At 49.8% G+C, this 18,527-nt stretch overlaps 1 protein-coding gene across 1 annotated transcript in view; it reads right to left on the bottom strand.

Moving 5' to 3' along the window:
• Positions 1-4,433: 4,433 nt before the first annotated feature.
• Positions 4,434-18,527, bottom strand: part of RTN4R (reticulon 4 receptor) — a gene marked incomplete at both ends in the record, with an annotated part of 80,185 nt that continues 66,091 nt past the window's right edge. The window contains 1 exon segment of the mRNA XM_082491905.1: positions 4,434-5,863. Within this exon segment, the coding sequence (XP_082348031.1) occupies positions 4,434-5,863 (1,430 nt within the window).

Below are 18,527 nucleotides of genomic sequence, written 5' to 3'. Positions count from 1 at the left end.
ACTAGAACTGCTTGAGCTACATGTGACAGAACGTCTAAGTCCTTTCCAATCAACATCTAGGATTTCTTATGAACCAGGCCATTAGTGGGGTTTCTTTCACACCGCATTACCCCTCTCCTCCTCTCTAGCTTTGATGAAAAAGGTCTTGCTGATGGAAATGGCATCAAAGTCACAGCATCCCTGTATAAAGTTTTGATCTCAGTGAATCAAAGTTGTCCACTAAAAAAGCAAAACAAAGCTTTCAAAACCAGTTTGGTGAAATTGCTTTTACATAAAATGTCTCCATGTCAGATGTTGCACCTTGGCAGCATGGTAGACAGAGATGGGGACCTCTGGAGTGAGGCTTACCATTTAGGATGAGGCTCTTCATTTAGGATGGAAGAGATCAACACCTGGGGACACATGCTTTTGGACTCCACCTCCCTCTGCAGGAGGATAGGAAGGTGGAGGGAGGGGGCAGAGGATAAATACACTTCATGTTACCATGACAAGGAGGGGCATAATTGTCTCCTTGGCTGGCTTGGAGCCTGGTGGTGCTTACAGGTGGTCCTGACAACCTGGAAAAAGTGTTTCTCTTCTGGTACCATTCCTGCTTGTTGCAAGGACAAGTGTGGAGCTGGCAGCAAAGGAGAATTGTGGGTCCGCAAAGGCAAATGCTGTCAGAGAAGCAAGCATGAACACCGCGGCTTGAAAGCCTGTGTTTTGGCTTCATCTTCAATAGTGAGCACTGCATTATGAAGGGTCTGCATGGCGACAATGCGTAGAGTACACTACGTGCTGCATTGTGCAGTTCTGCGCTCTGTGATGGGGAGTCCATTCTTCCTAGGACAGTCAGAACTGCATCCCTCACCCATCCGGAGCCATTCTGACTCCTTGCTGTTGACTTTGTTTATTTGATTTCACTCCTGGCATCAAGGACGTCAGCAGAAAATTGACTGTGACTTGCACAGTGAGAAAGGAAGAAATATCATGAGATGGGGAACAGTCAACAAGGTCCTGAGTCCTGATGGGTAAATCCTATTTAACTCAGTGACATCTGCGTGTAAAATAGGTCTAGGAATATCTGGAAGACTTGTGCCAACCCCAGCAAAGCACAAACCAGAAGCGAAACTGCCTTCCTTTGAAGTCCTCCAACCCTCCCTACCCTCACCAATACCAGAGCTCACCCTTTGCCTCTTCCAACTTCCTACAGGTTTTCCTGCTGTCCACTGCGTCCCCTTCTTCAATAATTTGTCATTCAAATGGCCTTCTAATGCCTGTAAACACAGAAATTGGCATCTGAACAGCAGGAAATCTAGGAAATTAGCACAAGGGACTCTTCTGGGCTTGTGGCCAATATATAGTCCTAGAAGCCACTGAAAGCACAGCAAAGTTGAGCTCTAGAAAGCAGGAAGAGTGTCACTGGGTTGCCATAAAGCGACTCAGTCCATTCAGGGTGACAGTAATGTGCTAGTCTGCATTGTGTTAACCAGAGGGAGCACCAAAGCCAAACTCCCTGTGATACTGAGTTGGGCATAGACAAGCCCAGACCCCAGTTCTGTTCAGGGCCCATTTAGCTGCTGTGGGGAAATGACACAACACACAGCTGTTTTCCTGTTCTTTTCTTTTTTTTTTTTTCCCTCAGGTTCCTCCTGGTTTTTGCCACCTCATCTGGTTTCCTCATGCCCATAGAGCTGTGGGCACTGGTCCAAGCATTTTGACCACAAGATTCACTAACTGCTGTACAAGGGAGACACACAGTGTACCCTGTGACTATGACCAAAATGGGAGTTTCCACAGCAGCCCATCACAGAATCTAGCAATTCTCCTTCTGGCTTCTCTATGGGCTTTGGAGTGGTGCTGACCCCATGGCCAAGCCAGGCTGAGCTGCTCTCTGCCATGGTGCTTCAGGTTCAGGTGTAGGTTTGAATCCCTCAAGAGCTTGAATGACACGTTTGGATGAGTAGGAGAGGAGAAGGCCTGCTTCGGGCATGCAGGACCTCGGAAAATCCTTCAGCATTGGCATGAAACGGACAAATCCTAGCAAGTATGGCAGAAAGCAGCCGGTAACGGACCGATCACTTGCCTGTGTATGTGGATAAGCATGCACACAAACTGGGCATGCATGAGGCATCAGGACTGCCAAGGCTGCCTAGCTTACTTAGGAATTGCAGCACAGGGCACTGACTTCTTGCTTCATCCTTTGGGCAGGACAAAGTATTTGCACTGAAACATGCCCGGCTCCTCTGCAGAGGCTAAAGCTGGTCATGGAGATGGGATGGCAGCAGTCAGATCTGCTGGGATCCCAGGGCCATGCTGCACAGCATCTCCTGCCCAGCAATGCAGCTGGTACTGACGGATCAGTCCCCATCTCAGTGCCAAGAGCCAGAGCTCTTCTCTAGTGTGGGTCTATGCCACATCTTTTTGGCAGCCCCAGTGACAGATTTGGAGGAGACAGATCATAAATGCAACAGTTAGGGCACTGCCCTCCCTGTCATTCACACAGGTGGAAACTGGCTGTGGCAGAGTTAGAAAGTACCCAGCAACACCCCATGAAGTTGTTGCAGGTGGGCCTCAGATAGTGCCCAACTTGCAGCACCACAGTCTCTCTGGGACACGAGCTATCCAAGCATCCTCCCCTGCTTCTTCCCAGAGTTGCTGTCCCCTCCTCATGAACCATCAATCCTGGAGCAAGGCTGGCACCAAGTCATGGCTCTGCTGATGTCCTTCACTCCTGGCTTGTGACGGTTCCTCCCTCCTCCACATGTGGTTGTTCTATGAAGCTGAGCACTAACCCCCAGTGCTGTGAACCGCGATGGTGGCCAGCGCAGCCTGGAGACCCTCAGCCTGACTTGCACACATAGACCACTAGTGCACATTCCCAGGACCTTGGTACACCCACGACACTCCTCTTGCTCTTCTCTGGCCCACACTACATGCCACCTGCATGTGACAGGCTGGTCTTGCATGCACAGACCTCAATACCTCAACAGTCTTCCCAAAGAGAGGAGCGCAGAAGAAAATCTACAGTTTGGTAAGGAAAAGCAACCTCCTGGCAAACTCTCTGCCCAACCCTGCCATAACCTGAGTACCTGCAGAGTGCACAGGGGGGCTGTCTGCACTACAAGGAGCACACACCTCGATCTGGGCAGGTGCTTTATGGCCCACTGTGGTGGCATGGGGGCACCCAGACATGGATGGTTTTATTTTCATAGCGTCCCGAGGTCAAAAGATGGGGGTCATACAGAAAATGAAGACGCTTGGACAGCAACTCCATGAAGCAACTCCGTGGTGGCACAGCCAGGAACAGACACCACCTCTCCAGCACGGCCAGCCTGAGCTGCAAGGCCAGGAGCTGTGTGTTTGGAGAGATGCACCTTCTTTCATAAATCCAAGCCTGAGTGCTGCTCCGCTCTGGAACTACCTTCTGGTTCATTAATCACAGAGCTGAGTCTAGTTATCTCTGCATATCAGAAGACAAATGGCCCTGCCCGCCTTCTTGGGATTGCTTACTAACGTTCCTCTACCTGCAACCTGGAGTGCTCAGCTCCAAGGGGCTGGGCTAATATTTCCTGCTATTCCGGGCACCCTGAAATATGAATGATGTTGGGCAAACGCGTGGGACAGTTCGAAGGGAAACAGGAGCATTAGCAGAGCATGTTTCACGCAAGGAAACCCTTTGCTGGCATCAGTTAAAGATTGCATAACCATGCCGCGTATGTCTTATTTATTACTGTCGTGTTAAACGCTCAACCTGCCTTCAGATCACGGATTACTCAACGTCCTTTTCATTTTTCAGCTTTTTAGCTGGTTAGTGTACTTCACCCCTTGCAGAGGACAACCATTTAGGAAAAAGAAATCTTTATTTTTATTTTTTTTTGTATACTTGTACACAAGTAAAATAAAATGCATATCTATATATACTGCAATCTTGTGAAGGAAAAGGTAGCATTCTTTAACAAATGCTGCCCGTAAACATGGTGTGATGGAATGAATACGGAAAAACTGCAATATTCATAAACATAGGATTAAAACAGCATCAAATTCATTACCTCTGCAAATGGGAACCTGCAATATTGTTCAGTGTGATGTTAAGATACAAACAGATTTTAGACATTCTTTTCGGAGCATTTCTTACACTTTTTTTTTTTTTTTTCCTGTAAATAAACCATATTTCTTTACCATCTGCTGTAGCAAAAGCTGCTTTGTGGGCAAGTGCAGTTCCAAAGACCAAAGGTATAATTCACAGGTTTCAGGACAAATAAATTATGTACATCTTGGTGTTTGTCTATTTTGTTTTTTGTTTTTTTTGTTTTTTATAAAGGCATCCAGTTAACTTTTGTGTAACAAAGCTTTCTCAGGGTGGATGGTAGTTTTGCTTTTGTTTGCAACATTTATGGAGGTCAGCAAAAGTCTAGTATTAAAGTGTCATCAACCCAGGAAAAGAGTTAATTTTAGCAGAATAACAGTAAGCTCCACACCAAGGGGGGGATCAAAAGGCTTAGGCTGAGCTGTAACGTGGAGCTGTTTCCTTGCTGGGTGAGGCGGCACTGGGCCTTTGATTTGTTCTTTTTAGAGCAGCCCTGCCTCTTTTTGGTTGGGATTGTGGAAGGTTCAATAGGCTCTAGAAATTCTGGTTTCAACTTGGTCAATGGAGGGTCTACAATGCTGGGGAAGGTCCCAAAGGGGGAATCATTTATCTGCTTGTTGCTGCCATTTTTGGAAGGGTCCGTCTCAACGTACTTGGTTTTGGACATGTTCTCCTTATCCTTGAGAGGGTTGTTGGAGGATGGCCGGCTGCTGTGGGAAGAAGGACCTGCCTTGCCTTTAGCTTCATAAATAAAAGACTTATCTATTTCCGGTTGGCAGCACTTCGGGGAGCCGTCGTGGGAACCGAGAGGGGGGATCCCGGTAGGCAGTTTACCAGATCTGGTCTTAGTGCTAAAAACGCTTGTTCGTATCTGGTTGAAGGAGTCGACGCATCCTTCCAAGTCGGCGCTCTGCAGCCTTTTGAGGTCTCTCCCGGCCAAGCGGGGGGGAAGGTGGCACTCTAGCTCCGAAGAAGATCCTTTAAACTGCTTAAACCAATTCCAGAGAGACCGAGCCTGGCAGTCACAGATCCACTGGTTGCCATTCAAGCGCAGGTACTGCAGAGACACCAGGGGAGCCATGGTTTCCCCCGTGAGCACAGTCAGGTTGTTGTTAAACAGATACAAGGTCATCACTTTCCCAAGGTCATGAAAAGACCGGCGGTGAACCAGGCTGACCCTGTTCTGGTGCAGAAGCAGCCGGTCAAGGTTGATTAGCCCGCGAAAGACATTCTCTGACAAGCTCTTGATTTTGTTACCATGCAAAAACAGGTAGGTGAGGTTTGCGAGATCTATGAAGGTGTCATCCAGCAGGTTCTGAAGATTATTATCCTGAAGGTAGAGATATTGCAAGGAGAACAACCCTCGAAAAAGCCCTGTGGAGAGCTCCAGAAGCCCACAGCGATCCAGGTGTAAGGTGTGGAGGTGAATAAGACCCCGAAAAGTGACAGGGTTGATAGATTTCAGGTTCGTGTTGTCGCTGAGATCTAACTCCTCCAGTTTGTTGAGCCCATAGAAGGCTCCAGGCTCAATGAGGCTGATGTTGTTGGAGTGGATCCAAAGAATCGTCATGTTGCGGCAGGATGTGAAGCTGGTGGACCTCACAAGGGTTATCTTGTTGTTGTGCAAGAAGATGCGCTGGCTCTGGATGGGTATCTCAGTGGGGATTGCTGTCAGTCCTTGCTGCTGACAACTTATTGTAATCTTCGGTTCACTGTAGCATACACACGCCCCGGGGCAAGACTCCACTTCTGACTGGATGTTCAAGCAAAGCACCAAAATCAGCAGTTTGCTTCCTAAAGGATAACAAAAATAGTATGCAAATTAGCCAGGGTCATGGGAGACCATTTTTCTTTGCAACTAATAGATGAGCCTGAAAATCACCCTTCTAAGTGTGTTGCCACTAACCACAAACAACAAGTGCCACGGGAGCCAAACAATTAAAATGCAGAATTAAAAATGCTCTACCACTGAACACAATAGCTAAAATCAATATACACTTGTAGCGACAAAGTCTGAGCACCTCCTCAGCCTTTCACACTTGGGAGGCCTCTGACTTTGGTGGCGAAAGAGCGTGATCATCATTATGTATTTGCATCCTGGATGCACATCTAACACAAGCACTGTGCCAAAGAGCTTACCTCTGAGCAAAGGGGCTGTCTTCTGGGGGGCCATTTGTCTCTGCCACAGGCACAATTAGCACAGTTCAGCCTATGGCGAAACATCTGCCCAGCTGCAGCTGATGCCTGCAGCCACAGGGTTGTACCAGGCAACTCCGCGTCGCACTCCAACAGTGCCACCAGCTCCTCGCTTTTCAGAATCATTGAACAACTCTCCAAAACAAGCAGGTGTCCCCAGACTGCACTCAAAATGTAAGAAAGACGAAAATGTGGCTTTTGTGACTTTCTATGAACCATTTTGGATTGATCTGGCCTTTCTGTAAGAAATAACTGTGAGAGATTCCCAGAATACAGGTCAGACCTGCCTGTAGAGGTCTCGGGGCCAAGAGCACACTTTCCTTCTCTCGGTCAAACCTTTATGCCATATAACCTTGCTTGCCTTCCTCTCTCCACTTTTTTTTTCTTTGAATCTGTGAAGCCACCAAGGAAGAAAAGAAAACAGCACATTTTTCCACAGAGGGCAGTGCTGTTGTTGGAGGAAATCATGTGCAATGCTTGCTTGGTTCAGGGATTCCTCAAAGTTTGCAAGACAGAAGTGGGTTTCATGTGTCCCAAGCACGCAGGCAGCCCACTGGGGTTATCACAGAATCACAGAACGGTTTGGGTTGGAAGGGACCTTAAAGACCATCTTGTTCCAACCTCCCTGCCCTGGGCAGGGACACCACCCACCAGCCCAGCTTGCTCCAAGCCCCGTCCAACCTGGCCTCGAACACCTCCAGGGATGGGGCAGCCACAGCTTCTCTGGGAAACCTGGGCCAGTGCCTCACCACCCTCACAGGAATTATTTTCTTCCTAATATCTCATCTAAATCCCCCTTCTTCCAGTTTGAAGCCATTCCCCCTCGTCCTGTCACTACATGCCCTTGTAAAAACTCCCTCTCCATCTCTCCTGTAGGTGCCCTTCAGATACTGGAAAACTGCTATAGTATCTCCCCGGAGCCTTCTCTTCTCCAGGCTGAACAGCGCCAACTCTCTCAGCCTTTCTTCATAGGAGAGCTGCTCTGGCCCTCTGATCATCTTCGTGGCCTCCTCTGGACTTGCAGGGTTGATAAGACCCTGAGAGGAACATTTTTTCATGGTGATGACCACCCGCTTCCCCAGGATCTGGGCTGCACAGGAATCACAAGGAAACACTTTGATTCCCCGAATTTTCCAGTCCCAGCTGGGATGCTGGGAAAGGGCCTGGAGGATGGGGAGAGATGGGCAGATGCTGTGCAACCAGCATCATCTTCTGAAAGGAGACCCGGGAGGGAGGGTCAGCGTGAACCTCCAGCTGAGAGACCTGCTGTTTCCTACCCATGGTGGGGAAGGAGGGGAAGAGAGGTTGTTTCAGCAGTGCTTTACCACCAATTATCAGCAAGTAATTAGATTGCTTCCTCTAAACCGCATATGGGAGCTAAAATGAATGGGCAGCCATTGTAGCAGCGGGAGGCTCCGTTTGTGAAATACCACATGCGAGCAGAGACACATGTGCGTCCTTCCCGGCTCACCACAGCACCTCTGCAAAAAGACATGTTCCTCCCCACTGCTGGGGATCTCCAGCCCAGGGACAAACAGCAGCTTTCCCTCTTCGCTGTTGTGGGAGGTTTTTTCTTCCTTGAAAGACTGAAAATATTGTCCAGGCATGTCCATGCCTCATTACACCTTAAGGTAAAATAGCAGAGTTCAAAAAGTCAGGCAGAAAAGGACAATGATGGGGAATGGGATAAACTGGGGAGACTGGAGAGAGCCCGGTCATATCCAGCCACGCGTGCACAGTGCAGCACGCCGCTCCCGCGGGGCCAAATCCTGGAGAGAGTGGCTGCCTCTCACAGAAAAGCCTGAAAAGTGATCGTGTTGCTAATGAAATCACGTTATCTCTGCACTGAAGCAGCAACTTCAGACCCCAACGATAAAGGATTCAATCATAGGGAAATCTCACCGAACCGTTTACTGAAGCAATAACACAGGTGTCGGAGAAGCCAAAGTGGGAAAGTCGCTTTTCTGCAATAACAGGTTGGGATCCCAGGCCTGAGCTTCAGTCTAGTCAAAATAATTCACCGTGTGCAGCTAATAAATCTGTGGTGATCCAACAGTCCAATACAGGCAGGAGACTCCTATATATCATAGTCCACATGGGAGAAAAAATACCAGCTCAGCACGCAGAGATAATTTGAGCCTGATATTATTAGCTGCTGAGCATCCTTGGAAGGGAGTGCATTGGGTACAGTATTATGACACATTCTGGCTGGCTTGTCATGTTTTGACATATCACGTCCCATCATATGGAGCAAAGTAACACGAGACAACTGAAATCCCCTGCTGGAGACATGTCACACCAAGAGGAACCTCCTGGGAAATTAAAGCAATGCTGGCAACTCTCTGACCAGCACGATTCCTGTCCAGCTGATAATGAAAATCTGTAGCCAGAGAAACAGGTCTTTCTGGAGCCTCTTTCTCCAGTTTCATGGTTCAGATGATGGGGACCGAGGTGGCACTGGATCAAAGAGAGTCACCTCGCTAGGCAACACCACCCACTCTGGTGCTCGGACTGCAGACACCGCTACCAGCTCCACCGCTCTTCCCAGTGGCTCTTCCCTGCCTCAGCAAGACCGCGGGGGCTACAGCCTACTCGGGGAGAATCAAACCACAACCCAGATGCATCATCCCACATGCCTTATAAATATGTGACACGCTCGCAGTGGAGTGAACGCAAAGAACCGCTCCTATGGGAGAGGAATCACAATGACAACACTCCTGTTCCAGCTCCAGCCAGGGGAGGCAAGTGCATAATAAATATATGTATACACGGGGAGAGAAAGAGAGAACATGAAGCAGCCGGCAAAGGACAAGCCCTGCATACGAATGCCACCCTGTCCTGTGCCACCCCCTCCTGACAGCCATGCCCCTGCACCCTCTGCATCACTTGATTGCTTGTGCCCTGAGCATGCACCAACAGCCTTCTCCTATGGACAGAGATGTCCATAGGAGACAGTGGAGATGTCCATACGGCTGGGCAGTGAGGTCCTGTCCCAGCTTCTGGGTGTGCGCAGAGCTGGAGGCACGCTGCGGCTTCTCCCCAGCGCGGAGGAGCAGAAGGGATGGGGCAAATCCTGCTCCACTATGAACCACGGCTTTTCTGCTGCCGATGCCCCTGAGGCTGCCGGGAGCCGTGAGTCAGTGTCACTGATAGCTGGCTGCCAGTGGAGCAGCATAGGGAAATTAATTACAGGCAGGGCTAGCCTGTGTGCTTTAATTAGGGACCTGGTGTTCATGAGCTGCTCGGATTAGCTCCTTCCACCGGAGACAGTTACTGTCAATCATCCCCCAAAGCTTTTTTCCAGTTAGTTTCCCGCCGTGCAGCTCAACCATGTCCTGACTGGTCCCTGACAAAGCTCAGCACCCAGCAGTCATCAGAACGTCCCCAGCCAACGCAGGGCCTGCAGCAGCTGCAGGAGTGGGTGCAGTCCACAGACAGCCTTAGGAAGTCAAGGTGACCTTTTCTTCCCGAACCAGACTGGGGTGTGCTGTGGCAGAGACGGGAGGGACCATGCCTTGGCCTTCCCTTTCTCCTCCAAGGAGCTTCTCCATTGCTGGTGTTCAACCAGTGCTCAGTGTGTCCCAGACCACAGTGGCCACTAAGTGCCATGAGCCATCCAGACCTTGCACCAGGATAGTTTCATCTGTCCAACTCCAGGCAAACATTACCTTGCTTTTTCTGACCAGGTGCCAAGAGACCACTTTAGGACACGGGTGAGCACAAAGCAGGGTCCTGGGACGGGGAGGTTGCTAAGACCTGGCATCAAGCCACATTAACACAGTCACACAGTTTTGAGAAGGTTTGAAGCATGGCAGAGCTTGTTCCCATCTGCCTGGACTATACCCCATATTTTCAGGTAATCTCTTACTCTAGACCAAGCCCTGCAAGATTGAGACAGGCCAACGGTATCACTGCCCCGTGCCCCCGGGGCTGGAGCCCATGAGTTGGAAACAGGCACCTGTGTTGGGGCACAATGTCATGACACAAAGCACAGACCCAAGTCCCTCTATCCTGAGCTGAGCACTGCAGAATGGCGTGGAGCATCACCTCACTGAGCATCATGCTCTATCACGGAGACGGGGCCATAACGCAGAGGAAGGAGCTGGAGCACTGACCTGGGGACTGTAGTACAGAGGTGTGTACAGGAACCGAGCACCCCGACAGCCAGCCACCCTGGCACAAAACTAGGCGCTCCACCTTCTTCTGTTCTCCTCTCCACCTCCCCTTGTTCCTCTCCCTTATTGATGACCTCCTCCTTTCCATCCTCCTCTGCTCCTTCACAACCACTATACCCCAGGGCTTGTCCAGCTGAGGTGAAGGCAGCACCCAGGAAAACCCGTCCGTCCCCAGAGAGGCCGGGGCACATCCTGGCAGTGCCCAGAGCCTGTACACTAACCTGTATGCCACACTGCAGCTTTCTTCCCTTGGCACAAAGCAGAGGGGAATGATGAAGATCTGCAGAGGGTGGCCAGGCAAAGATTGCACAGACACAGCTTAAAACTTGCCAGGAATAGCGTGAGTGTCATGGGCTTCTGCTCCTCTTGGGAGGCACCACATAGCCATGATGCTGAGGGGTCCGACCGGGTGCTGCCCTGAGCAGAAAGGCCAAAGCTCTGGTTGAGGGCAGAAGACAAGAATCCAGAGGACCTGGGCAGAAAGAACTCAGCTGCTCCACAGCCTGGCTGGCACAGGCAAATGGCATCATTTGTCTTCCTGGAGCGCTGGGTTCAGCTCTGGCTGTGGGCTCCTTCCTTTTCCAGGACAAACACACCCTGCCCTTAGGGCAGAAGTACAGTTCATGGGTGTCACAGGGAGGAGGGAGGTCAGAAGGTGTGCCTGTTCACAGAAATACGTGCCAAGCCCATGTCCCAATGGGGAACTACAGCGTCCTTCCCTTAACCTGCCAGATAAAGCCATAGTACGCCGTGTGCTCCCACCACCACTGCCCACTGATGGACACCAGACCCTCCACCACCTGCTGGAGTCTTCCACCTTGCAGGACTCAACCTTAGTGCCCATCTCTGAGAAGACGGGTCTTGGCGCGGCATCCATTCCCTCATCTCTTAGACAAGAAGCCATTCCCACCCCTTCCAGAACATGATAAAAACTTAACTGGATAGTTCCAGTCAAAAGCAAAAGATGAAAGAAAATCCAGTACCTGGAACCTTCAGTTCCTCCAAGACTTTGGCTTTGAGTTTAGCATTTGTTCCTCCAGAGCTTTCTTAAAAGCCAGAAACCTCCTTCAGTCAAACTGCCGCACTTCCCCTTTGCCATCTCAGAAGTGTTATGACTCATGGAACTGGGAAGCAATTAAAGAGGGTCCATTATCTGTGCGATCGCATTGTCAAACATGGCAATTAGAAAGAAAAGGCTCCGGAGGCCTCTAATAGATGCTTTGCAAACTTTTTAAGAGGCCAAAGCAAAATGCAATTTTCTGCAGTTTGCAGAGCCGTGGCCTTTCTCTGCCGCTCTGCACTTGTCTCTATTGATTTGGAGATATTATAATGCGGCTTTCCTACAGTGGAGGGTCAATAATCATTTGAATTCTCTCCTGGTTGGACATAAAGGGAGTACTTTACAATACAAAGCCTTTTGCTGATGCACATAGCATTTTGCCTTTGTTTATAGTACGGAGACACTATAGCTGCTTAATTCCCTGTTCTGAACGGGTTATTGTTTGAAATTCAGCACATGGCTTTGAAAGACACTCCGCAAAGCAGCTTCCGTGTCTCCTGCTTTGTCCTGTGGCCAAAGGTGGGTCTGTGTGTGCGAGTGTGTGCATGCCAAAAGGAAGAGGGCAGCACTCTTATGCATTTCATGTCGAAGGCGAATTGAGAGGTGAATGAGGAAGGAGAATTGGTCTGGACTAGTCTCACCCCAGGCTGGAGCTTCCCCCCGCCTTCTGCTGCCTCCTCCCTCCCTCCGCTGCAGAGAGGAAGGCTGGTTCGTGATGGTGCAGCTGGAGCGGCTTTAGGGTGAGAAGAAGAGGAGTGACGCTCTGCCACCACACAAGCACCTGGGAGAAGCAGCCAGTGTTACAGCTCTGGGAACAGAGGATCCAGAGTGGGTACAATCAGAGCAGGTCTCAGCACGCAGGTGTCCATGGCCGTGTGAGCATCCTCAGCTGCTGCATCCTGCTGCAGGTCCTGTGGCACATCTGCAGCTCCATGGGGATCACAGTGTCGGTGTGTCGGGCACCCCTCCCGAGGCAATCAGTCAGTGGGGTCACTGGAGCGAGCGAGCTGAGCGCAGCTCCGTGCCTGCTCTGGGGCGCTGAACTGCTCTCCAGGCTTGGCTGACTGGGTCCACTCCGTCTCCACGGGCCGTTGCTGGAGCTCAGAGTCCCAACTCACACCGAAACACCTACGCCTTCTTCCAGTGCTGGATCCCAGCTGCCTAAAAATAGGCGGCTCGTTCCCTTTCAGACACCCTTGAGGGTCTGAGATGCCAAAATGAGCGCTGGGAGATCTGAGACAGCTCCTCCAGGAGAACTGTGCTCTGGCAGCAGCTGGAGCCGGGTGTGATATAAATGGCAGCAAGCAGCAATAATTAGGCACTTGAACCCCACCCCTAACCTGTATAGGTACAGTCTCTGATCCCACATGCTCTGGGACTGCATCCAAATCCATTAACCTTTGGGAAGGTGGTGCTCTTCACTCCCTCCATCCTGCTCTTTGGTATATCCAGCCTCTACCCTGAACGAGACAGGATTTCAGCAGAAAAAATATCACATGCGGTCAGAAATGAAAGGTCATTTCCGTAATGCATCCAGGCAGGGGATGGAGGCAATAGATGTGCCATTTCCTAACTTCTAGGTGTTCATCTTTTCCACCTAAATCATACTCCTTTAATGTGATTTTTGGACTTAATATTGCAGGGATATTTTTAAGGGAGGAAGGTAAAAGCAAGTTATATCATGTGCAATTCTTAGAATCCATCCTCACAAATCTCCAGAGGGGTTTGAATGCTGATTCTTCAGCATCGCTTAGGGCTGAAGTACACGACTCATTACGTGAGCTGAGTGCAGCACAAACCTTAACCAGGGCAGCACCATCCATTCACGGGCAGCTCCCGGCCGGCCGTGCTCCTCATCCCTGCCGGGGGCTCTCCAGCGCTCCCAGCATTTTGGCAGCAGCATCAGTTTAGCCTAACAACATTTGGGCAGGGTTATACTTTTGGTAGTTTGCCAGCATTTCCCTCAGCAACATCGGGGAGAGAGAAAGGAAAAGGTGATAGTTAACAGTTTATATTTCAGCCAATTTGAATATGAATTTGATGAGGAGAAAGAAGAAGAAAAAAAAAAAAAAAGCCTCTTCTCTAGCCAGAGGGTTTTCTTCCTGCTGAATTTCAAAGGCTTGCTGCAAGCCACAGAGGTGTGAAAGAGTCTCAAAGAAAAGGTCACGAGAAACCTTAATAGGTGAACATATCGAGGGATTTAAATACAGGAGCCATTAGGTCCCTGTATAACAATAACACTAATATCAATTTCTAGAGCCTGGAATGCCCTGTGAGACTAGGAAATGAGAAAAAGGAAAGCCCTCCTTATACCACAAGAACGTAAGAAGAGCTGCGCAGGGTCAGACAAGGGCCCATTTGGGTTGGTCAGGAGCAGAGGCAATACTTGCCCTGGCATCTTCTCCAAGCCCTGGGCAAACAGTGGTCCAGGACCTGCCTAGGGCAGAATTTCCCTGTCTCCTTGCAGACTATGAAACCTTCTTTCCACTCCCTCAGGTTTTCTGCAAGCCCTAGGTCATTTCATGAATGCTGCCCCCGACATTTTTGCTCTACTTCTCTGGTCCTCTTCACTGTAGGGGTGGGAGGACGACACTTGGGATGCCACTGCAGCGTGGACTTACGTAGAGGTCTAGGTGTCCTGCTCTGCCCCTTACAGCTCCTGTGCTCTGACTGCTATCATTCAGCATCAAGCTGAGCTTTTCAGAGAGCCCTCCACAAAGTCTCCAGGATCACTTTGCTGAGTGGCAATAGCTCATTTAGAGCCCATCACTGTGTTTGTTTAGGTAAGGGTCTGGGCTGTTTGCCAGTGTACATTACTTTGTATTTATAAAGGCTGAATTGCATCTGCCATCTAGTCTGTGGTTATGAATTTTACCGTGAAACCCTTTGCTGCAACAAATCATGTGCCCAAATATCCACTTTCCTTCAAGCAGAAATATTACCATAGTTCACAGTTGTGCCCAAACCTTAAAATGTAAGCTGGTTTTAAGCAGTGACATCCTCCTGATCCAGCAGCCAAGCTGCAGCACGATGTCACAGAAATAAGGGCTTGGTAATCCCTACCTATCAACACAGGTTAAAGATGGTCCTCAAAATGGTTTACATAAAAAGAGGAATAAATGTTGCTGGTATCTTTGACATGAGGTTATTCTCCCAGGCATTAAAAATCTGACCTAGTTATCACTGTTTCCTATGGATAGGCATAGGAAAAGCCTATGGATATCCTGGGCCATGCCTCAATGAGTGCTCTTGCCAGCCCTGTGCTCTGCCATCTCATCTGGTGGGACAAAGTCTCTGCCAATTCTATCAGCAGAGGCAGAATTTTCAGCTGTTCTCGTGTAAGATGTAATATATCTGCGTGTTTTCCATCTGTCGTGTTTCCAGCTATCGCATATCTGGAAGGGAAAAGCTTATGACCTTTTAAAGGGAAAAGATTATGACCTTAGAGTAAAAACATGGAGAATTCTTGTAGAAAAGATGTGGGTTTTATACCATTCAATGCAAAACCTGATACTGTTCAACCCTGGTCCTTTCCATGTAGGTCTCAGATCCTGTTGGCCCATTCAAACTCTCCCAGTATTCCCTTTTTTCTTCCTCAGAAGCCATCTGGTTTCCCCACTGTATGCAGAAGTGTGTGCCCTTTCAGGACGTGATCATGTATGGTTGCTTAACACTGGCCATGTTCAGGTCTCCTAAAGTCATAATGCAAAGTCTTGGCATCCCCTTGCCCCTGGTCCTCTCTAGTGTCCCCTCCACCAGTGTGACACCACAAAGGTCCCTGCAACACAGCTCCCCCCAGGCCAATCTCAGCATCAGCCTCTGTACTCAGTAGAGCACATGGGATTTCACAGAATCATAGAATGGTTTGAGTTGGAAGGGACCTTAAAAACCATCTAGTCCAAACCCCTGCCATGGGTAGGGACACCTCCCACCAGCCCAGGTTGCTCCCAGCCCCATCCAACCTGGCCTTGAACACCTCCAGGGATGGGGCAGCCACAGCTTCTCTGGGCAACCTGTACCAGGGGCTCACTACCCTCACAGCCAAGAATTTCTTCCTGATGTCTAATCTACATCTCCCTTCTTCCAGTTTGAAGCCGTTCCCCCTCATCCTATCCCTACATGCCCTTGTAAAAAGTCCCTCTCCAGCTTTCTTGTAGCTGCCCTTCAGATACTGGAAAGCTGATTTGTGGGCAGCTGGCTCTGAGTAGGTGAGTTTGACATGATACCGTGCCTGTTACCAAATACAAGAGCGATGACTGTAGGAGAGGCAAAAATCTCATGCAGGTATCCAATGCATGGGACAGTCTGTGACAAAGGCAGAAGTCCAAGGCAAATATCTGATGTGGAAGTCAGATGAGAGGCAAGAGGTCTGGGCAGAAAATGCCCAGTGCCCACAGAGAAGGTGAAAGCTCATGGCGTGGAACAAGCACTTGGAGCACCTGTGGCAGCCCTGGGAGAAATGAGCAGGAAGGATGGAAGAGGGAGGGGATGGGCAGGAAGACTGTGGGCTTGCTGCAGGAGAGCCAGCAAAGCAAGGGTAGAGAGACACCCATGGAAGCCTGCAGGCTGAACCCTCCAAATCATGAATTCATCTCAGAGGAACACGTGGAAGAACCGTTGTGACCCTAATTCACCACACCGGGCTGCAGTGGTGCACTCACCGCAACGCTGAGCCTGGCCAGGCTGAGCACAGTGCGTCAAAGAGGAACCAGGCTCCTTCCTCAAAACCTGGGAGAAATGTCACATCTGCGCTTTTTTCCAAGTCGCGGCCACCAATGGCCACGGTGTTATCATAGCTACCCCTGCCACACTGCCTTTTGCAAAGTGTCATATGACTAAAATCCATACCCAGCCCAGTAAATCCTAGCAGATCCCAGGCTGCCTAAGAAAGCAGACCAAAAGAAGCTGTGACCCAACGCAGAGGGTGAGGGCACTGTAAGTCATCACAATCCCCATTCCCATCTTATTGAGATGGGACGCATCCAGCACATTGCACGAACAGGATCATCTATGATATTGCCACCACTCAATCCTCATACTGTGAAGAACGAAGTGAGAAAATATGCACTGTGAATCACAACTAGCTCCTACAGAAGTTAGTAATATCTGTGCCATATCTGTAAAAAAAAAAAAAAAAAACAAAAAAAATCAGGGACAAACAGGTGTCCAAAGGAAGTAAACTCTGGTTCCTGAGATGACTTAGAACTCCCGTGGAGCCCAAAGTGTCTCAGGAATGCTTCAAAACGTTATTAGTAAGAAGCAGAGTTTCCTGCGTATCCCAACCTGGCACTGGTTAGGGAGTGACTCACAGAATGGAGAGGTAAAGCTCCAGATGGCATTTACACCTGCTCCCCCCCAGCCATCTGGGACTGCCCCCCGCCTGGCAGCTGCAAATCCCACCCCCACAGCTTCAGCACTGCAAGTGCCCCATTGCACTTAGGCAGCGTTCTTCTCGGTTTTCCGCTAAAATGTCACTTATCTCAGCTCTCCCTTACAGACCCAGCATCTGCAGGTAATGTGGTGCAGAGGAATGGAGTCCAGGAAAGAGCCTGGAAGGAAAAGTTGCTCCAAAAATTTCCCATGACCTCGGTTTGGTTGTCCGCATGGATGCAGAAAACCCGCGCAGCTGAAGAAACCGCTTGGGAGTGAACGCCCCAGGCGACGCAAGGGGGACGGGGAGAGCGGAAGCATTTTCATTTCAACTTTAGACACAAACGCTTTTTTCAAAGAACAGCTAGAAATGAAAACATGAGAGCAGAGAGAGGTGACTGAAGATTGCATTTCTCTACCCTGCTCACAACTTGGTGCTCTCCTTTCTGAGCCGGGATGGCCGGAGCTCTCCACCCCAGCCCGGGAGCTGTCACCTTGGACAGTGGAGCAGCAGAGCCGTGAGATGAAATGCCGTGAAGATGCCTTACAGAAAGCTCTGCAGTGCAGACACGGGGCATTTCTCAGCGCTCCCCGGGACACCGGACCCTCCATCCGGGCGGTGGGACAGGCGCCCCATCCAGCCACGCTTCCCCTCCGCCTCCTTTCCCCTGTCTCTCCTGGCGTCCCTACCAGCTCCCTGGCACGCGTCCCCGCTACGTTCACATGGCTCATTCTTTCATCCCCAGATAAAAGCTGGGACTGATTTTTAATAAGTGTGCAAATTCACCCGCCGCTGTCTTTATCGGGTGTCGGCGTTGTCTCCTTTGCAGTCTCGGCATTAGACATGCTTGCTTGCCCTTCTGCAGCTCTCCCACCCACTCTTGCCAGATAAGAAACACAACACCCTCAACTCTACAAACATATTTTTTCGCGATGTGCAGACTCTGTGAAGCCAATCTAAACAAGAATACAATAGGACGCTAACGATACACCTTCCTGTTTGCATGGAAGTCGGGAAGCCAGCGACGGGGAAGGGATCCCAGCCGGCAGCTGGGGCTGCCCACATCTCTTACCACAGTGGATGTTGAGAGACCCCATCGCGCACCACCGTGAGTCTGCACCAGGTTTCCATGCTGGAAGCCCTCGGTTCAACTTCCAGCCTTTGGGTCTCATTACAGCTATAGCAGATCACAGCGCCTTCCTGCTTTTTAATCAAGGTGGATAAAAACTCCCTATTCAGACTTCGGCTTCCCCTCTTCATCCAGAGAACACGTTCATCCATTTCACCACTACAGGGCATTAAATGTTCATAATCACCTGTTATCCAATATGGCCCTTAAATCAATTTTAGAGTTGCTGCCCTCGAGCAGGCAGTCTCCCAGCCTGACGGAGTGGCCTACATTCCGCGCTCGGAGATGGATGACCGAGCATTTAGCTGTATTAAAATTCATGTTGTTTCGCTGTTGCCAGTCTACCAAGCAATTGCAATTGCTCTGCATTAGAGACTTGCCTTCATCATTATTTATCACGGCAAAATTTGAGTCAGCTGCAAACTTTACGGGCAACTAATTTATATATATTTTCCGGATCATTCATGAAAATAGTGAAATACACTGGGGTGAGAGCTGAATCCTACAAAGCTACCATGCAAGCAGCT

The sequence above is a fragment of the Vanellus vanellus genome (genome assembly GCF_965231255.1).
Source record: "Vanellus vanellus genome assembly, chromosome: 16".
Lineage (NCBI taxonomy): Eukaryota > Metazoa > Chordata > Aves > Charadriiformes > Charadriidae > Vanellus > Vanellus vanellus.
Note: the sequence above shows the minus strand (reverse complement) of the source record. Positions and strands in the feature narration are given on the sequence as shown.